The 22,614-nt window shown below is 42.2% G+C and overlaps 1 protein-coding gene across 3 annotated transcripts in view; it reads right to left on the minus strand.

Annotated features, from left to right (window-relative positions):
- GNAQ (G protein subunit alpha q) overlaps positions 1-22,227 on the minus strand; it is a 317,284-nt gene extending 295,057 nt beyond the window's left edge. Inside the window, exon 1 of one of the 3 annotated variants that reach the window (XM_023243369.2) lies at positions 22,081-22,227. In XM_023243369.2, the coding sequence (XP_023099137.1) occupies positions 22,081-22,216 (136 nt within the window). In that variant the 5' untranslated portion in view covers positions 22,217-22,227. Of the gene's footprint in view, positions 1-21,250; positions 21,276-21,662; positions 21,703-22,080 lie in introns of those variants that run through there. The other 2 variants (XM_019815794.3, XM_023243370.2) reach the window with 2 other exon arrangements.
- Between the last annotated feature and the right edge of the window lie 387 nt (positions 22,228-22,614).

Consider the following 22,614-nt stretch of genomic DNA (forward strand, 5'->3'; position numbering starts at 1 on the left):
GGTGTATTGTATCTTCTCTTGATTTCCCAGGTCTCTTTTACACCGACACAAATTAAATATGAGGTCAAATTCAAGCACTGAATTTTTGGCTTTATGTATCTTTTAGGTAAGTAGACAGCGAAGTTATACACTTGGAATCAATTGGAGATTCATACTGAATGACAGACTGTGGGGATCTGTCCTGAAATCTAATACATCCCATGTCTTTACTGACAGTATTAACAAAAACGCTTCTTTTTCCTGATGCAATTGTTTATGAATCTGTCTCTAATAGGTTCATCTATTATCCCCTGAGAATGAACTGGGTTGGATTACAAATGCTAGATGTGGGGGGGGGGGGAAAAAGTTTAAATGATCTCGACCTTGAAAGGATGTTCCCACAGAATAAAAATGAAATTCAATAGGAATAAGTACCCTCAGTAATCGAGATGGAAAAAATCCGTGCAAATGCATGACAGAGAGAAATGAAAAAATGCAGGGACTGTATGCAGATCATAGAGGACCACAGGTCAAAATGGGGCTGGTAAGGTGGGACTGTATTGAAAAAAATAATAAAGAACAAACAAGGTACAGAAGCCCTCTGCACTCAAAATTGCTGTATTTCTTCGGATGGCTTAGACAAAGGTTTCCAGAGTCACGTATACATCAGTTTCAGAAAAGATACCCAAATACTCTGACCTCATACCTGTACCTCAAGTGCTGGGTTCCATTATTTACTTTCCCAAAAAGAAAACACCTAGGATGACACAGGACAAGATTTCATCCCTGCCTGTTGAGAAACGATGGAAAAATGCCTCATATTTCGCATAAAGAAGAAAGCGAGGCCTAGGAGTGTCATGAGACCAACCTCAATTATTTGGAGGAGCAGATGTGTTCCAGTGGGTTCCAGAGTCCCAAAGTCCCCAAGGAACGAACCCAGGATGAGTTTCAGGACAGACTAAAGTCCAATAGACGAAAATTTCCTCACAAACAAGAATCACCCAAGAATTAATTCCTCTCGGGGAATGATGTGGCCACGACTGAATACAAGCTAACGAGAAATTGGGGGACATTACAGAGGTGACTCAAATATGGGGTACAAGCTTGGACTTTAAAACACATTCTTCACTGAGATTCTATAATTGTAACTCTCCATGAAAAACTTCACATGTGTTCATTACAGTCATCAAGACTCATAGGCCGACTTCCTGGAAAAAAAGCAAAGGGCTCTAAAAAACAATAACTTCCTTTCTACCCCTCAAAATGTAGGAAAAGAAGAAAAACAGAGAAAAACCTCATCTGCATTAATAATAGTAAAGGACTGGGGGCGCCTGGGTGGCTGAGTCAGTTAAGCATCCGACTTCAGCTCAGGTCATGATCTCGCAGTTCACGAGTTCGAGCCCTGCGTTGGCTTCCGTGCTGACAGCTCAAAGCCTGGAGCCTGCTTCAGATTCTGTGTCTCCCAATCTCTCTCTCTCTCTCTCTACCCCACTCTGGCTCGTACTCTCTCTCTCTCTCAAAAATAAACATTAAAAAAGTCTTTTTAAAAGAGCAAAGGACTTATCCATCAGGACCAAATAGAGCCTGCTGGGAATATGCACGCCTCTTACGCTTGTGAAATAGCACAGAGCTGAAGGAAGCAAGTGGCAAAGGTTCGGAAAGACTCCTGACATCCCCTGACTTGGAAGGGTAAGTAACTGAACTTACTTACTTAACTGAACTTACTTACTTAACTTACTTAACTTACTTACTAACTTAACTGAAACTCACCGTCCTGCCTCTACGAGCTGTGGAGGAGCTAAGGGGAGAGTGTTGAGCAGCCCCCGTGTTTCCTCTGAGCAGGCAGGGTTGAGGGCGGAAAGCACTCCTACTTTACGAAGTGGCCTCAAGGAAATACACCCACAGGGACGCACAGAACCTGAAAGCCATCAACGACAAGGCACTCTCCGGAAGGATTTCTCACCAAAGAGGCTGGCTTGCCCAAAAGAGGAGGAACAAGTGGGCCCGGACGTAAAATACAATGAAACTGAGCAGCAGCAAAGCTCACAGACTGAGGCGGTCCACTGGCACGGAGCCCCCCATACTGCCCTACTCTGGCCAGAGAGGCACTAAAAACAATATATACCATCATCGGCCAGCCCTCCGGCTCAAGTGCTAAGGGAAGGACATGAACCGACCCAAGACAAATAGGGAAGGAAGTCAATGAGATTCCACCCACACTATTTTTGGACGAACGGTAGGGCCAGACAAAATGTGAAACACTCGGAAGAGGACAAGGCGCAGAACACGCGAGAAAGGAAAATGTAGACAACGCTCTGGAAGATTTACTCTAGGAAACAGAAGGAAAGAAAAAAACAATGTATAACGGTTCTGTACTATCAAGAATACTTAAGAAAATGTGAGCTGTTTGACACAGGTTATTAAAACATAAAATAAGGTCGAAAGAAAACTGTCAGAGCTAAGGGAGGAAATAAGGAGAAAAGCAAGATACTGCAGAACTCAAAAATGAAGTCGAGGAATAAAAATCGTATCGCAGGGGCACCTGGGCGGCTCAGTCGGTTGAGCGGCCGACTTCGGCTCAGGTCGTGGTCTCGCGCGGTCCTTGAGTTCCAGCCCCGCGTCAGGCTCTGTGCTGGCAGCTCGGGGCCTGGAGCCTGCTTCGGATTCTGTGTCTCCCTCTCTCTCTCTGCTCCTCCCCTGCTTGTGCTCTATCTCTCTGTGGCTCTCAAAAATAAATACATGTTAAAAAAAAAAATTTAAGAAAAAATCGTATAGCAGAACTCCCGCCATTCCAGCTATGTGCCAACCACGGGCAAGTCAGCATTGCAGGAAAGCTATCGGAGCAAATCACACAAGGAAAAGAATGGAGAAATGAAGCAATCAGATGCAAGCTGACAACTTTGGTAGAGGAAAAACAGAAGTCCAACACATGAAGACGTGGTGTGACTAAAGAGGAAAACAATTCCTGCGGAACACAGAAAATAACCCAATGGTAAATTGGGGAAAATCTTCGAAATGAAAGGATTAAGATACAGATGGAACGGGTTCACAGTGCTTCAGGATAAATAATAAAGAATATAAAACACTGAAGCAAAAGCCTGGTGAAGTTATTAAAGTTGCATGTTAAAGAAAGAAAGAGACACCCAGATAGAAAAGGCAAATCACAAAGAAAAAACCATTCTGGCTGACTACAGACTCCTCATCAAATCTAGATGTCAGAAAACAATGGAGCAACATCTATCATGTAGCAAGCAATGTGGGCGGAAAAGACGCAGAGTCCAAGAATGCTACGTCCATGCAAGCCGTCATTAACGTGTGAATCCCACAGAAAGGCATTCTCAAATACACAGGAAAAATAAACACATTATCCATGGACCCTTCACAAAACATCTATCTGAAAGCAAAATCCAGCCAACTCATAAGTGAATGAAAATAAATAAAAGCATATGATTAAAGAAATTGAAAGAAGAAATATCTGGTGATGAGCATTTATGTAAATACAGAACTAATGCTAAATATGTAGTTTTAATTACAGACACAAACATATATAAATACGAAAATTTGTGAATGAATGCTGAATAACAAATAAGCAATACATAACAAAATACTTTGATGGGTTTCTTTAGGCTTAGCTAGAAATGATTCCCTGTGATCATCCCAGGCACTGAATATGAAATCAAAGGATTAAGAGTTTTAGAAAGTGCAAAAATAAATTAACTCTGTGTATGAACTTTGCAGAATTACAGAATAATTTGTGAAATGTTAATGTTCCCATCGGCTGCAAGATCAAACGTTAACTCTATGCTGGTGGAAGTGAACAGAAGCAGTGAGAGGAGGAGTAAAGGCAGAAGAAAAACCACTTCAGGGTAAGAGAGCAGATCTACTGAATCTGAAGTCAGGAAGCTGTGATCAAGGGGAAGACCAACATACACAAGATGTGGATTAAAAAAAAAAAAAAAAAAAAGAGCATAGAAACGATCCTGAATGTATCTTGGATACGAGGTACACCTCTCACTCCAACTGACACAAATATCCTTTTTACACTCAAATTAAGAAAGTTTCCGTTTTCTCTACTGATGTTTAGCCTTTCAGTGACGGTCAATAAAATTACAGGGACAGACACGAACCTTCAGAAAAATGTCCTTAGCCACAGATTACTTTATGTTGTTCTTGTAAGACTTTTACCATTTGATGGGGTGCCTGGGTGGCTCAGTCGGTTAAATGTCGGACTTTGGCTCAGGTCATGAGCTCAACGGTTTGTGGGTTCGAGCCCCGTGTCAGGCTCTTTGCTGACAGCTTGGAGCCTGGAGCCTGCTTCGGATTCTGTGTCTCCCTCTTTTTCTCTGCCCCTCCCCTGCTCACGCTGTGTTTCTCTCTTTCTCTCAAAAATAAGTATTTTTTTAAAAAAGACTTTTATCATTTGATACATTCAGTGTTGTCTCAGGGAAGACAGAAAAGTAAAATACACATATAAAATAAAATGTGTAAAGAGTATTACTAACCATTAAGATTTAGAGAACCCTCTTAAGTCTGGTATCATTAACTTGTCTATAATAGGAGTAAGAAAAATTCAGAACATGCAAATTACACACCAGTAAAGCCGAGAATGGATGCAATACAGATGAGGGACTGGTAAATTATAGCCATAGTGCCAAATCTGGCTTGCTGCCTATTTTTGTTAAAAAAAAAAAAAAAAGTTTCATTTGAACACAGCTGTACCCATTCACGAACAAAGTTTATGACAGAGCTGAGTAGCTGCAACAGAGATCATATGGCCTACAGAGCCAAAAATATTTACTATCCCACACTTTACATTAAGCGTTTCTCAACCCCTGCTAATAGGTGAACAAATTCTGCTCCATTGTACATGGAGGCGGGAGGGTGGGGAGAGTTGGGGGGAGAAGGGCAAAGTAAAATTAAAAGCAGACTATGTACCTTTCAAATTATTTGAGGTGGGAAACAAAACAAGAAACCCAATACAAACCAAATAACAAAGAAGGGAAAGCAGGAAGGAGGGGGAAATGGAAAGAGGAAGGGAACTGCCAGAAATCAATCGAAGACTCAGAAGACAGAAATCAGATGCAAAAAAAAACAACTGTATCTATATAATATCCACATGTGTAAGTTGAATGAACTCATCTACTGAAGCAAAAAGAGTCTCAAACTGGGCGTAAAACAAAAACAAACAAAACCTCTCAGAGGAGCAACAAAAAGATTAAGAGTAGTTGAAAACGGGGGCACCTGAGTGGCTCAGTCAGTTAAGCGTCCGACTTGGGCTCAGGTCATGATCTCGCAGTTCATGAGTTCGAGCCCGACGTTGGGCTCTGGGCTGACAGCTCAGAGCCTGGAGCCTGCTTTGGATTCTGTGTCTCCCTCTCTCTCTGTCCCTCCCCCACTTGCATTCCATCTCTCTCTCAAAAACAAATAAACATTAAAAAAAATTTTTTTTAAAGAATAGTTGAAAATAAATGGAGAAACAGACCAAGCAAATGAAAACAAAAGACCCATACGAATCCCAACAAAGTTGAATTCAAGATGCAAAAGAATTGATTTATTTCAAAAAGTAATGTTATACAATGCAAGCTTAATTCTCAAGGACATTTTTAAGGCACCTAAAAACAGAATACTTACATATACAAAACAAAAATCTCTGGAAATACAAGAAATTGTCATAAACATTAGAGTAATGGAAGGCTTCAGCTCAATTCTCAGTACTTGGTTGGTTCACAATATAAACAAGGAGATTCACTACAAATACAAGCAACAAAATTAAATAGCACTCATAATCTTATGTTTTACTATACACACACACATGCACACACATACACACACTTTATGTATTCATAAAACAAAAACTGCCTATATGTCAGACTACCATTCCAAAAAAGTAAAAATGGATGCCTCGCTGGCTCAGTTGGTCAAGCGTACGACTCTTGATCTTGGGTTAAGAGTTCCAGTCCCATGCTGGGTGTAGAGATTTCTTAAAAATAAAATCTTTAAAAAAAAAAAAAAAAGCAGGGGCACCTGGGTGACTCAGTCATTTGAGCGTCCAACTTTGGCTCAGGTCATGATCTTGCAGTTCGTGGGTTTGAGCCCCGTGTCAAGCTCTGTGCTGACAGCTCAGAGTCTGGAGCCTGCTTTTGTCTCCCTCTCTCTCTGCTCCTCCCCCACTTGCACTGTCTCTGTCTCTCTCAAAATAAATAAATAGAATTTAAAAAAAAAAGGAAAGGAAAAACAGTACAGACCATATTCTCCTATCAAAATGATGTAAGACTAGAAATAACAAAAATCATAAACATTTAGAAATTTTAAACTATCTTCAACAACTCTGGTTCAAAGATAAAAATCAAAACCATAATTTTAAAATGTCTGTAAAAGTATAATATCAACACTACATAGAAACAAGTAGAAAAATTCAAAGTTTTAAACACTTCTAATTCAAACCTAGAAAATACTAAAATAATCAAACAATTTTAACTCAATACAAAAAGTAAAACTAAATAAACCTAGAGAAATTTCAAGAAATAAAATAATAAAGATAAGGCAAGAATAAATAACAAGGGTGCTAAGACCCCACAACGGGGAAAGAATATGTCCTTTCAATAAATGGTACTTGGACAACTAGATATCCACTTGTAAAAAAAAAAAATGAAGTCAGAACCCAACCTCACACCATATACAAAAATCACCTCAAGCTGCACGAGAGACTTACATATAAGACCTGAATCGACAAAACCCTTAGAAGAAAACATGAAAGTAAATCTTTGAGACCTTGGATTTAGCAAGTTTCTTAAAAGTAAAAGCACAAGAAACCGGAAAAAAAAATCACCATCAAAAACATCTGTGTCAGTACAATTTTGCACATGGCCAAACCTGTCCTATAATCTTATCCGTTCTATTTTCTTTTCCCCTTGGACACACTTATCCTACAGCACTCACTCCATCCTTCTGCAGATAAAATGGTCAATTTTCTAGAAATATCGGTTAATAAAATGGAAGTGAAAAGTGACAAAAACCTAACTAAATCATAAACTGAGGTATTTGTTAGTTATTTTTGTAAATAGGCAGTATAGAAACGAAAATTATAAAAACAGAAATGAATAGAAATGTATCCAATAAAAATGCAAAAAATACATGTTTGGGTTTGTTTGTTTTTACCTATCACATTGTCAAAATAGTCACTAACGCACATTAGAGGTGGTGAAGTAAATTAATACAACCTATCTGAAAGATAAAGTGGTGATGTGTATCAAAATTTAAAGTAAGTCTGTCATTTGGCTGATGACCTAACTCTGAGGAACTTATCTGCTAAAGGGTCAATTGTACAAGTGTACACAATGGATCCCCTGCAATATTCACTGCAGCATTAACTGTAACTTTTTCAAACGGAATCAAACTAACTCTCCATCAGTAGGTAGAGGTCAGGTGTAAGTGCTAGTAAATGTGCTGGTTAATATTTAACAAGTTCTCCCAGTGGGAGGGGAAAGCCCTGATTGGTAGCACCTGCCAACTTCTGTGATGTAAATACTCCACATCTTGGCTGATTTCAAGCTATCCAGGTGAAGTCACTGAACAGAAAATCGAGAAATGTGTCAAACTTTCATGAGTAGATACAAGCTAACTGCAGCACACCACTGTAAAGACTGAAAATACTGCAACTACAATTAAAAAAAGTACACTGTCGCACTAACAAGCACAAATGTGATGTAAAAGGTTTATATTAACAGGGCAAGATATCCATTCCGTATTACTGGATGAAAAAACCAATTACATACAGAAGAACTTATGTTATATCATCTCTAACAGTATGAACTTCCACGTGTATGTATTTCACTGCCATTTTGGAAGAAAAAGAATCATACAACAGTGATATGGAAACACTACATTCAACCTAGTTTCACCTATTAACAACAGTAAATCTGACTTTCATGGAGTATCTAAACCAGAATCAGACCTTTATTTCAAAACAGAATAGAAAAAGATCAACATATTTGGCTTCAAAATAATTTAAAACTTCTGTATTAAATAGTTCAAAACAAAGACAAAGAAAAACAAAACACTGGGGTTAAGTTATTTACAGTAAATACGAAAATGGCAAACTTCATATGCATGTTCAGAACTCATAAACAGACAAAGGAAATAAGGAGACAACTTACAAAATAATAAGTTCAACTAGAAACAAACACATGGGCAATGATCATTCTCACTAGTGATCAAATAAATGCAAATTTTAAAATCACATACCTTTTTGTTTTTTGCCTGTTAACTCATTAATACTCTCCTAATATTGCTCATGATATTGCAAATTGCATACAATCACTTCAAAATGTGTCTTAGGTGTGTGCAATCAAGTCATAAAATTTTTCATAACCTCAGACCTAGAATTAACATTTCTGTTAATCTATTCTAAAAGCATGTGTGTGTGACGGGGCGCCTGGGTGGCGCAGTCGGTTAAGCGTCCGACTTCAGCCAGGTCACGATCTCGCGGTCCGTGAGTTCCAGCCCCACGTCGGGCTCTGGGCTGATGGCTCAGAGCCTGGAGCCTGTTTCCGATTCTGTGTCTCCCTCTCTCTCTGCCCCTCCCCCGTTCATGCTCTGTCTCTCTCTGTCCCAAAAATAAATAAATGTTGAAAAAAAATAAAAATAAAAATAAAAAAAATAAAAGCATGTGTGTGTTTAAAAAATGCTAACTCCATCACAGCATTATTTTCAAAATAGTAACATTGAGAGAAATCTAGGTGTCCAAAAAAATGAGAGTAAGCAAGCAAATTAATATGTATCCTCTAAAAGAATATTATATAGCAATTCTAAATTCTAAATATTAATATGAAGTCTATACAATCATATAGAAAATGCTTACAACACAATGTTATATTATTATACAGTATGATTACACCTGAGCAAGACACATATAAAAATAAAACTGACTAGAAAGGAACACACACTCATACAAATCATGTTTCTTAAGTTCGTACACTCTGAATAAGTTCATGAATAAATTTTTTTTAAATTTCAAACTTTGTGTAAAGAAACGATTCCATTATTTAGAAGATTTCAAAATCACTGAACAATGAAACATAATAACATTGTACACCTGAAACTAATGTAACATTGTGTATCAACTATACTTCAAAAAAGGTTAACACCCTTTAAAAAAAAAAGTTATTCACATAGAAGGGACTCATTCTTTTGAAGGGCAATGTGAAACCAAAATAATGTATTTCTTAAGAATGTAAGAAAATTCTTAACTGGAAGAAAATAAACACTTCTTGACTCAAACTCTATTAAATACGACAGTTCTTCTCATTATTAAACTTTACTGTTTTAGAAGACAATCATACCACCAAAGGATAACTATCTCAAGTGCTCTTATTTTGCTCCAAAAAGAGAATAAAATACAATATAAACTCAGGCAATAGCATGCTGTCTGAAGATATATTACATAAAGAGAGAATGTATTTAATAGAAAAAAAATCATTGTGTGGCCACATGATTTCAATACACTGGGATGCATACGCATTAATTAATTCTGGGAAGGATACACTGTAATTTGAGTAGCAATTCACAGATAGACTCTAGGGATTTAGAAAGACCTTAGACAAGAATCTCTGTTCCCACAATAAGCATGGCCTGGAGTGGAAAGCCCTTATAGCAAATGTGTTTCTCAAAGGACACAGCTGGTGATTTTCATGAAAATATATTTGCAATCAAGATTTTCTAAGCAATACTATTAACGAAGTCCTATGATTTCCCCCATTAAAATGCAACCTTTTGTCAAGAACTGTATGCGTAGGGAAATACAAATTGCTTATCAGAAACGAATCAAGCAACATATAGGTATCATAGAACATGGGAAACTTTGGGGACTCGACGTTACAAGAGACTAGTATGTACCCAAAATGTTTTAGTCATTTCTAATGTGCTCTGGATAACATCTCAGGTGGTGACCCAACACATAATATAGGAGGTGTAGAGGACATGCCATTTATTAGTCTGGACCACAGCAAGGGCCGTCCATCTCCAGAATCTGTGTCCTATCTGAGTTGGCTCCAAGATGATCTGGTAGCTTGGCAAAGTGTTAGTTCTTGACCCATTAGGAATCGACTGGTCGTGAAAATACGGGTTGATTTCAAGTATCTTTTGTTTCAGCTCTTCCTACTTCTGTTCTCAAATTAATCAAATTATTCAAAATATATTTGCCTACATTTTCGAGTCAAGAAATCCTCATAACTCGATTCTATCATGAACAAAAGCACCCCATTTCAAATGCTGGTCATAAATGGAAACAGGCTTCAGGGCTTATTGAGTAATCTACTCCCTGGGCTTGGATGTAATAGCCCCAGAATGTGAACAGCTCCTAAGAGAACACAATCAATTGACAGGTGCCTTGATCAGCTAAAATTACAAGATTACTTCCATGTATTACATGCCTCCACAGTGAGTGTGAATCCACTTTGGCAAGACTATCTCAGGCTACTATGTATCTACTTATTGCCTTGGGCAACTGACAGGAGAAGCAAGCCAGGTGAAAGCAGATTTCCTGCACAAGGATCTCTCAAGAGACATTCGAACAACCCATCGCCAGATTAGCAGAGTTCTCAATACAGTAAGAGATGCATTTCTGTCGCCTTAAGCAGCTGCCAGGTTAAATACACACACACACACACACACACACACACACACACACACACACACACACAGAGGAATCATGGTGTACATTTTCTTTTTAATGTGTGAATGGTTTTTCTCAGGACACTGCTTGACATGAGTTTTGTGCCTGGTCTATTTAACCATCTCTGGGGGTAAAAGGTCAGGGGAGGACGCATGCAACAAGAGCACCTCCCACACAAGCAGACTGCTGCCCTTGCTCCTCTCCCCATCTGGGATCGGGGAAGCAAGGGCACAGGAGACGTGACCAGATGAGGAAATGCAGGGGGGCAGTGGAGCTCGTAAGAGAAGCTGCATTGGCCTGGCACTTTCCAACCACAGGCCAACGCACACAGCACCGCTCTGTTGTTCTCCTTTCCTTCCTCCAGAGTCCAGCGAAGACACGACCGCACCACCCCTCCAGGGAACAACAGCCTCTGTCCAGCCAAGCCCCGCCAGACTCACACTACTCTCCTTCATCTGTGACTGCTCTCCTTTTCCCCTGCACCTGCCCAACTCCATATCCAAAATCAAGCTGACAAGATAATGAGGAAGAGGCTGCGGCCGGGAGGAAAGCAGGGGTCGACGAGTGCCAGGCCCCTGCCGGGCACCTCCAGGGGAATTGGGCTCTTCTGCAGACCTAGGCTGTGAGTCTAGCTGTTCTTTCTTTGGTCACAGAGCCCTTTCTCCAGAAGGCAGACAAGAGACACAGGAAGTCGCCTCCTTGAAGTTTCTCTGAACATGGTCATGACAACTAAGGGCAGTTCAGAAAAACAGTCCACTACCTGTTTTTCTGATTTCAATAAAGGCCCCGTGAAAAAAAAGATGGGCACAGGAATATAAGAGGAAATGGACACAAATGCTCTGTTCCTGGGCTGATTCTAAATCTCCCCTGGAAGGTGCTAGAAAAGGAGTCTACTGGATCCCAATACACAGCAGTCCCCCAAACACGTGCTCCACCAAGGTGTGAGGCACTCCTGGAGCCCAGACTCAGATGACCGACCCGCTCTCACTGAAAATGGCAGAAACGGGCTTGGGCAGCAGGTACTCTGCAAGCAAATGGAAAGCATTGCTTAAAGCCCAACGAAGGGGAAAAAACTAGTAGCAGTGGGTCAAAGACAGCGGTCTAAGGGTACCCACGAAAGCTCCGGGGCAGGGGCCTGAGCAGGGCAGCACTTGAACACTGCCTGGTCCGCAGGCTCCACCCCTGCGCCTGCCAGGATATCGCCCTTCCTGCAGGAAGCAAGAGACCCATGCTGATATGACAGGAGGCTTTTGATACCATTCCCTGTGAAGGCAGTGAAACTATCAGCGGCGTGCCAGGCGGCATGGGGGCCGCTCTGGCCAGACTCGCTGATGCCTCCTCACTCTTCCCCGGAGCCGCCGAGCCTCCCGCAGGGTGCTCAGGGTGTCTTCCGGAAGGGAAGGAGAGGACGGTGAGGGCAGCCAGGAGTCCACCAGACCTGCCGATGCCTCCCGGAGGGCCTGTCACCACTGCAGAGGGTTGGGGCTCGGGGCCCCTCATCCAGGGATGAGCCTGGGCAGAAGGTAGCCAAGAGGCCAGAGCTGCAGACGGGGAAGCAGAGCAAGTTTCAACGTTCAGACAGCCGTGAGGTTCGGTCCGATGTCTTCATTCTACATGTCTCTGGAGAAAGAGTCCAGGAACAAATCTTTTTCCCTGAAGAAACACCTTCACAATAGTTCAAAGAGATACAGGGCAGGACCGCTTGACCTCCCTTTAGTTACAGGTTTTAGAAAAAACACACGAGGGGCGCCTGGGTGGCGCAGTCGGTTGGGCGTCCGACTTCAGCCAGGTCATGATCTCGCGGTCCGTGAGTTCGAGCCCCGCATCGGGCTCTGGGCTGATGGCTCAGAGCCTGGAGCCTGTTTCCGATTCTGTGTCTCCCTCTCTCTCTGCCCCTCCCCTGTTCATGCTCTGTCTCTCTCTGTCCCAAAAATAAATAAATGCTGAAAAAAAAAAAAAAATTTAAAAAAAAAAAAAAGAAAAAACACACGAAACTAAACCAATGATGTGTGTGTGTGGAGGGGGGGGGGGGGGCAGGTATTTATTTACCCAAATAAACTTCCACAGCGCCTGCTACTGCTTCTGTGTGCTTGACCAATTCTCAAAAAAATATCACGAGTGTTAGAAAGACAAGAGTTAAACCCGTAGCAAGTACCCTGGCATTCTTTTAAGGGCAAACTAGGAACAAGAATTAAAGTCATCCTGTATTATTAGAACAAGTCACAGGAAATGGGTCAGCTCTTTAGGACAAGAGGAAAACTGCACTTACCATCTGCAGAAAGAACGTGTAGTATAATGAAGCCGCTCTGGAAAGGGGAGGTCCTAAAATATCCGTTCAGAGGGTCAGAAACTAACACTGTACCTTTGCCTTAAAAAAGCAAACCCCAAAACATGCTCAGGCTGACTGGGTGTAACAAAAGCAAAGGCCTCTGCTGATGCTACCCACCCCCCCCATCTGTACAGAAATACAATTAGAGGGGCTTTAAGGCTCTCTGGGTACGGAGATGAGAACGCTCACATCATGAAAATGGGGAAGATTCGCTCTTACTCCACACAGGCCTACACGCACCGTCCTCCTTTCTAGCAAACGCACTGCATCCTATTTTGAAACCCAGTGGGGTGTGATAGATTATCCAGCACTGGCTCACTCACTCTCTGCTGGGAATCGTGAACCAGTCTCCAGTCCCTGCCCTCTGGAAAAGGAAGGAGAATTCTACATTTTGTTCAGTAACAATGTATTTTGTTCCGGGGACTCAAGTGTTGCTAAAGAGAGTTAATTATCTCCTACAAGCACATTCACAAGTGCCCTTTTAGTGTAGTAAAGCACCCAACTTCCCCTCACCAGCTCACAGCCACATGTTTGAAGGAAGCACCAACTTGGAAGTTCCCTAAATCTTAAAGAAATGTGCGTGCCAGGGAGTCTAAGAAACCCTTCCTGGCACCAAAGGGCACTGGGATGAAAGGGTAAATGAATGGGCGGTGTTTGCACAGAAGGGGGCTGTAGCAAACAGCTGGAATAACAGGCGGGTAAGCCACTCAAATGCTTGTCTTATTTTTTTAAATGTGTGCTTGAGAGAGAGAGAGAGAGAGAGAGAGAGAGAGAGAGAGAGAGAGAGAGAGAAACAGAGTGTGAGCAAACAAGGGCAAGAGACAGAGGGAGACACAGAATCCTAAGCAGGCTCCAGGCTCCGAGCTGTCAGCACTGAGCCCGACACAGGGCTGGAACCCACCAACCATGAGATCATGACCTGAGCCGAAGTAGAACGCTTAGCTGACTGAGCCACCCAGGTGCCCCAAAGTGCTGATCTTTGGTTGCAGTCACCAGGAAGTATACAGAAGATGCCAGCAATCACCCTGCTTGCCCTAACAGCAAAAAGAAAGGTAGGGAAGAAACAATAAAAATAAAGATTTCATCAGAGTCTTGAAAATGTAAAAAAGCAAAAGAAAAACTCTTGATTTTTTAACAACTGGTGGTGATCAAAAAAAAAAAAAAAGTCAAATTCCAGGAAGAGGCAATTAATACATGATTTCAGTTCTCTAAAGGGAAAAAACTCAAGGCTATTTTAGAATTATGCATGACTATGTTTCTAAACATCACTATTCACTTCCTGCAACAGAGCCAAAAAGTCTCACTCTCGCTCTTTCTGTGGATCAATTATTGTTCCTTTCTGTGAGGTTTCAGGAATACAATGGCATTAATGACATTCCTGTTCCCAACCGCACCACAATCTATTCTGCACTTCCTTGAAACAACTACTTTGTTTCTTAAGTAGTCAAACTGCTCACAATCCAAAATTAATCCTGTAATAAAGGTGCATGGAATTTTTAAATTTCAAAGGACCTGTGTAACAGTTTTCCATTCAAACTGCTGCATGCACTTCTATTGGCTTTTCAGGCTGAAACAATATGAGAACGCTCAACTGAATCACTCCCGCTAGACAATGAATGAGAAGCAGGACCAGGAGACAAAGACTATTCCGTTGTTAAAACCCAACTGCTTTTACTGTGCCCCAGGTGGCCCACGAAACGGCAAAGAGGAGTGTGGCAAATGGAGAACATATGGATGATGCACCTTAGACGGAAGCAAGAAGTGTACGTTCATGTCCTCTGACTGCCCTTTCTTTGGAGAATCCAGCTGCCCACCCTTCTGTGCCCACAAGCCCCCAGTTACTGACAACAGAATCACTGTAAACTGAGCAAGGCTTTGTCTATGCTGGGATACAAAAAACAAAAAACCAAACAAAACCAAACAAAACCAAAGCCGCCATCTTTGGCCTCAAGGAGCTTCCAACCCAATTAGTGCTCAGGGCAAGTGGTCAGTAATGACTTCTCATGGTTGAAGGCATTTTTGCCGATACGCTCCTAGGAAGTAGTTCTCAAGATCATCTGCTTTCTCCAGTTGTGTAATCCCCGGGAAGCTTGTACAATGGCCTTGAGATTATTTTGGTTTTTTTCTTTGTATTAAGAGCCAATAGAAAAGCCAATGCCAGGAAGGATAAAACTCAGAAGGACATGTCTGTCCGAGGGCATCTACTGGGAAACAGCAAAACTGTGAAAAGTACTTGTAGTCTTCGTTGCTGACGAGTAAGAAATAAGGAGTATCTCACACAGCACATTATTTTGCATAAATGAGGGGCTTAATACTTGCTCATTTGACCAGCATTCTCTATGCAGCTGTTCTTTCATAAGATATGTCTGATTTAAAAAAAAAAAAAAAAATTGGAGGAAGTGTTTATTTTCCAATAACTGGCAAGTGTTTGTGGAATAAATGAATTTGAAGTATGTTCTTAACTTTATTTTTAAATCACACGAATTTTGTTCTTAAAATTTAACCATGAAGTCTTTGAACAAAATATTCTGCTCTGATCTCAGAAATTATTGCTAGGTATAAACGTCAACCCCAGAGCTAGTCAGTGAGTTCAGATTTTGGTTCTCAGCATCAAAATACGGATATTTTTGTTTGTCAAGTCCAGATCCATGGCCAACCACCTAGAATTTAGGAACTCATTTCCAACAGCATGGTTAGGTCATTTTTTTGTTTGTTTGTTTTTACTGCATGATAGATGAGAAATCAGACAGATTTTTACATATCGGCAACATAACAAATCAAAGGTGATTGTGGAACAACTTCCTATCATTTTATTAGTAACAGCTGTTCACGCAAAACAGTGTTTGGGTCTGAGAACAGCTCTGTCTTCAATGTTACTCCATTCGGCAGCACAGGAGAAAATATTCACTGTTTACTGAAGTCAGTTATTGCCACAGATTTAATTACCAGCAATCACACTTTTTACCTTCTATTGCTATTTCACACTTCCCTAGGATGAATTCTGCAAAGATCTTAACATTGCTTAAAAGCCATGATACCAGTTTCCTTCTGAAAAATGTCATCGCCCTCCCAGCTGAAACAAGGAAATTAGACTTTAAATTTGTTGCTACAAATACTTGTGTTTCCCTCAAGCCAAAACAGTGTCTGGAGCAAACAGGCTCCCTCCCTCTACCTCCTTAGGAAGAAAGCAATCCTAACCTTCTTAAAATGGCTTCTCTCTCCCAAGATGTACCATTTGAGTTCCCTGCGTTTCCTCTACAACACCCAATCAACATTTCCATTAATGTCAACAGAACTAATCACCTCCCCTTAAAGAAAAATTAACAGGAATGCTGGCATCAAAATCATCCTTGGAAAATCTAGTTCATTTCTTCTCAAGTGTAAGTTCGCCTGGATCATGAAGAAAAATCTGTTCCTTTTTTCTGCTAAGTTTAGCATAGCACGCAGCCACGCAACTGCGAAAGCTGTCTCAGGTCCTTAAAAATTCATCCGTAATAAAAAATCATAACTATATTGAATAGGCACCTACAAAATCGAATATAAACCATCTCCTATAAAGTGGAGCTGTGTTGTTGTTGTTGTTGTTGTTGTTTCTTAATGAGAAGGAGGCTATCAAATTTATTTGTAATAAACAAAATGGCCACTAAATTATTCTTCTGTTTCTCCTTTCTAAATTTACCTAAAAAAATCTGAATCGATATATAGGGGATAACTTCACTGTCCAGCATGGTTTTAACATGTGCCAAAGCTCCCATAGGAAGAAATGACATGTAAGCAGAAGGATGAGTTCCACGGCAGATCTAGACAATGGATCTACGTGGCTCAAAGCAAAAATCTTAACTCTGAAGGCTTTGCTGTAGTCAGAGCTACAATTCTGATTCTTATGAGGGATGCTAACACTCCACCCTTCGGATAGAAACTATAAGTCCCGTGTTTCAAACGACAACAACAAAAACAAAAAACCAGAAAGAAAAAGAGGAAATGCATCCAAATAAATCCTGACATTTAGAAACATATTTAACACTTGGAAGCAAAAAGAGTAACAAAAATAAAACTGGTTGGTTTTAAAGCAGCCTCATCAACACCATCGTTTGGTATTTCCAGGGAGATGCTGTCATTAGGGCTGCGTACAGGGATCCTTGCCTTCCCTGGTTCTGAAGGGCCGTCCTAGACAGCCACTAACTTCTAGGTTAACTCAGACCATCAACATCCCCATTCTTCTCCAGTGAACTCTACAGAGGGGTCGTGGGGCAGGCGCTTGTATCCACGCCCACACGAATGAACTCTCCATACAATCTAAATCTGCCAGGCAATTCCCAGCCTTCTTGCTCTGTAACTGTACAGTTTTCAGTACAAATATATACCTCTCAATCAAAAATATTCCATCTGCCATTCTTTTTTAATTTTTTTCATGTTTGTCCATCTTTTTAACTTTATTGATTTTCTGAGAGAGCACAAGGGCATGGGGGAGGGGCGCAGAGAGACAGAGAGAGAGAGAAAGAGAGAGAGAGAGAGAGAAAGTCCCTAGCAGGCTCCACACTGTCAGCACAGAGCCTGACATGGGGCTTGAACACATAAACTGTAAGATTATGACCTGAGCCGAAATCAAGAGTCAGATGCTTAACCCACTGAGCCCCCCAGGCGCCCTCCATCTGCAACTCTTAAAACTCTGTATTTGTTCATTGTGGTTCTCATTTAACTGTACAGATAAATCACAAAAATCTGCCACCTGTATGCTGGAGAATTTAAAATTCACTCTGTTGAGTATATCATGGGGAAAGTGTATGACCAGAAGATGGCAGGGTTAAATTAGCTTCTACACGATAAAAAGTAAGCAAGATATCGAATGGTTTCTTTTTTTTCTTTTAAATTTTCATACTTTAAGCATGACTGTTACCATTCCCAAATTCATCCAGCACAGAACTGTAATACACTGGTTCAATATGTGATGTAACAACTTACATTAACACTTTCTATCCTGGAATGCACTTACATCCAACAGGCTCAAAGAGTTACATTCAATTGTTTAAAGACCATGATTTTATCTGCCACAGATTAAAAGCATTACATATCCCTGTGTTTCCATAATTTATTCATTACTTTATGCTCCTAATTTGTCGGGGGGGGGGGGAGGTCATAAATAAATGTACTCACTCAACAAACATTTATTGAGAGCATTCTATGAGTTAGGTATTGTGCTAGAAGTTGGACTATCATAGTGAGCAGTACAGACACAATCCCTAACCTCATAAACTACTGGCCTAGAAGAGGAAGAAAATCTACAATCATATATGTAATTCAGTTAGAAGATAAAGAACCTACATTCTTCCATGTAAGACTGGCCTAAACTCTGCCTATTTTCAATAGGTGGAATTCAATCAAAAAGGTTTGCTAAATCTTCCCATTTGATGATTAAGATCTAAAGAGTAAAGATTTTAAAAACACGTAAAGTAAGAACAGATTTAAGAGGGAAAAGATATATTTTCAAGGAACTAAAAAAATTGTCTGCATGAGTATCTGTGACTGAATGCAGGGATTCAAAGCCATTTGTTATACACAGACTTAAAGACACATTAATATTCAATAGTGTGACCTATGTACTACAAATAGAAATATTTAGGGGAGCCTGGGTGGCTCAGTCAGTTAAGCGTCCAACTTTGGCTCAGGTCATGATCTCGCAGTTCACGTGTTCGAGCCTCTCATTAGGGTCTATGCTGACAGCTCAGAGCCTGGAGCCTGCTTCAGACTCTGTGTCTCCCTCTCTCTCTGCCCCTCCCCTGCTTGTTCTCTGTCTCTCAAAAATAAATAAATGTTAAAAAAATTTATTTAAATAAGTATTTAGTTAGTATTAATATTGATCAATTAGAGGAAATACAATATACTTTATAACTACAAAGCATATAAAACTTCAACCAAGTTAAAATGTTCTCTTGCATATATACGTATATATGCAAGTTTTCTTTGAGCTGGCAAGGAAAATACTTATTTAAATAAATTCAGAGAAAGAATATGGTAAAGAAAACAACAATTCAGAACTAAATATGGTGTTTTATGGTGGTAAGTTTCTGGGTTCATTTAAAAAAAGAATAAAAAATCAAAATATATTAGTACAGAATTGGAAAATACGTTGTCATAATTGCTGTGTAAGTATCAAAAACGATTCCAATTTTACTGCTATACTTTCATCTAGGCAGTTCCCTTTCTAATTCTTTACGCTAACACATAAAATAATTATGTGAACAATGCAAAGATCACCTGCCAAATAAATCCATTTCCACTAAAATGGTGTCAGGTCTTAAACTAAAATTTACTTTGACAATAATCTTATACTGAATGTCACTTAGATATAAGAGTGAACCCTCGATTTAAATAAGGTAGTTAAAAACATCAGTAAATCTTTAAACTGTGTAAGGATAAAACCCGTAGCCTCCTTTGCACAGGTAGGAAAAGGAAGCTTCAGTGAACTCATCAAAGCAGCTGTTCCAAGAGCAGCTCCTCAAACAGAGGCCCTCCCAGATATCTGGTTCAAGTCAACCATTATCTTCCTCCTGGACTCAAAAAACTGTGAAATCAGAAGCCCACACACACACACACCCCTACATTTAGGAGAGAGTATTTACTGTAGAAATAGTGTAGGTATCACACTCCTTCCGCTACAAAAGCAGCATATCTAGATCACAAAGCTGTAAGAAATAGTATGTGATGCCTAGGGATCATGTTTCTAACAAAAAGTTGTACAATTTTTGAATGTTACTAATGAACGTAGGTGCTAAATTAATGTCAGATTTCCCACTCCTTCTGATAGGCCATACTTGGGGGCTGGCACAAGGCTGTATTAAATCCTACTCAAATATCTAAAAAGAGACCAAGTTCCCCATTACTACCACTTTAGTAGGAAAACTGTTAATTTTTTTTCTCATAAAATTATCTCCAAGTGCATTTTTAAACCATCATATGTTATTTCAATACACAGTATGTAATTATGTCCGTATATGTGTATTTCCCTCAAAGTCTTCCTCCTAGATAATCTAACCTAGGCCTTCCAACGGACAAACCCCCTGCGTTCTAATTCCAGCTGCTGGCACCTAGAGCTGTCACATTTCAGGAAATAGGGATGGCTTGAGAGATCTCAAATGCTGTGTTCACAGCTAAACATAAACAAAGACTGTCAACAGGGCAAAAGAAGATCCCTTCTGAAGTCTCTCTAAAACACATGCTTTTTCCCTGAATCGTGCACTTGTACACTCTATGCGTATTTGTCTTCCCCTATTTTTCCCAATCTTGAGAATTTGCAACAAATTCAATCACACATTATTCAGCCATTAGAAGTAGCCCAAAATGAGAAAAAAAAAAAAAAAAAAACATTTTTTTTTAATCTTAGTATTCCAAATGCAGTTTTCCACTCCCCTGGCTTCGTTCCCTAAAGCCCACCTCTTTTATCCAATGCTCTGCCTTCTGTTCTTTACAAACAAGTATACATTTATCTAATCTGGTTTCAAGACATAAAGCATGACATGTAACTTAACCATTTGTAACTGTCTGTAATGATTATATTTTGTTCCCTCTTGTAAGTGATCCAGTACCCAAGCAGTTCAGTGCCAAAGGCCACTGGTTCCTTGAACCAGGAGATGGAATGCTCAAGAAAGAAAACGCATGCTTCTTCAATCTGAATTGACAGCACAATCTTTCTTTCTTCCAGACATGTCTGAGGAACATTTATTATACACGCAAATATCTTGAACACAAGTGCAGGCATTTTTCAGGCCTGTTACTGCAAAGCTGTTTATTCTTCCTACCACCATAGCTCAGAGTTAGGTCACGCTGGCTCCTATGTGCACCCTGATCCTGGATTCTGAACAGTCTCTAAAAGATAATAATCAATAGAATTCCTCTTTGAGAAATGGCATTTTCTTGATAACTTTGTGTGAAGACAGAACGTTGGGTTGTTGTTGGGTTTTTTGTTTGTTTGTTTGTTTGTTTGTTTTAGAGACTGAAGGGAAATTTTTGCTCTACACTTCCCGTTTTCCTTCTAGCCTAGATCCCAAAGATATTAAAATGCTGTCCGTCTTAAACAAAAGGTTTCTATTTGTTTCCGGGAGAGTAACTGAGAGGCTGCACTGGTTTTCAGTAGTAACTATTGTGAATTCAGGCCTGCATCTGGGTTGCCTCATTAAACAAAAGAAACCCGTCGCTGTCAACAACCACACAGCACAACCCTCCGTATCCCTCCTTTTTTTTACTGGAAGAAATGGTGCTGACGAGAAACAAACCTGTCACCATCCACTGGTCAAGAAACTCTTCTGGATCCCTCCTTTCGGTGGTCTGGTGGCTAGAGAGCAGCAGCACTTGTGTGACACATTTGAGCTTGCCTGCCCGCCCCCCCCCCCGAAACACATAAACCCCTTTCTTTAGAGAGCCAACCACTAGGCTCCCTCATCATCACTCCATGGACAATCCAGTCGCGAGTCTGACCACCATTCCCCCCAGACCCCCACCACTGGAAATGGATGCACACAGGCAACCCTACCGCAGGCAGTCCCCCAGTGTGCCCCGGCTCGGATCGCCACCCTCGGGCCACATGCACGCACGCACGCACACACCACAGTTCCCCTCTCCGGCACCGGGCGCCACAGCAAAGACACTGGAAGTTCGACCCCGCTGCCCACCTTCCCACCCCCGCACCTCTTCCCCCGAAGGGATTTGCCATTTAGCAGATGCACAGCATAGAAACGCGCTCCCGGGAGGCACAGCCCTCAGGAATACCAAGGGGCACACGCCGAGGCCCGGGACGGGGCAGCCCCGACCCCTCTGCGCGTGTGTGCTTGCGCGCGTGCGTGTGTGTGTGTGTGTGTGTGTGTGCGCGCGCGCGCGCGTCTGTATGTGTGTGTGCGCGCGCGCGTGTGTGTGAATGTGCTGCGCGCGCGCCCGCGCGGGTGCAGGTAGTGGCCGGGGACGCGCCCGCCGAGGGTCCGGGCGAGCCGCGGGCGCCCGGGGGCGGGGGCCGCGGAGGGCAGCGGACCCGGGGGGCCGGGGGCGGCAGGCGGGGGCCGCGGAGGCCCGGCGGGAGGGCCCGAGGCAGCCGGCCCCGGGCTGTACTCACCGAGTAGCAGCAGCTTGAGCTCCCGGCGGGCGTCCCGCTTGTCCCTGCGGAGCTGCCGCTCGATCTCGTCGTTGATCCGCCGGGCTTCCTTGGCCTCCTCGCTCAGGCAGCACGCCATGATGGACTCCAGAGTCATTCTTCCAAAGTGCCTCCGCTGCAGCCCCGCCGGCACCCCCTGCTCACACGCGCGCACACACACCCTCCCGCCCTCGCTCCCCCGAGGCAGCGGTGGCCGCCGAGCCCCCGCCGCCCGGGCGCGCGTCCGGGACGAGCTCGGGGAACCGCCGCGGGGGCCGCGGCCAGGGCCGGGGCCACCAGGTGGGCCGGGGGCGCGGCGGGAGCGGGCGGCTCGGGCCGCCGGGAGGAGCGAGGCGGGCGCGGGAGGCGGCCGCGGGCGCTGGCTCGGGGGGCGCGCGAGGGAAGGCCGCCGCGCCCGGCCTCGCTCAGACGCCCGCGCCTCCTTCCCCGGGAACGGGCGGCCCGCCTAGCCCCCCGCGCCGCCGCCGCCGCCGCCGCCGAGGCTCCCCTAAGCCC

This window comes from Felis catus, chromosome D4, assembly GCF_018350175.1.
Source record: "Felis catus isolate Fca126 chromosome D4, F.catus_Fca126_mat1.0, whole genome shotgun sequence".
Lineage (NCBI taxonomy): Eukaryota > Metazoa > Chordata > Mammalia > Carnivora > Felidae > Felis > Felis catus.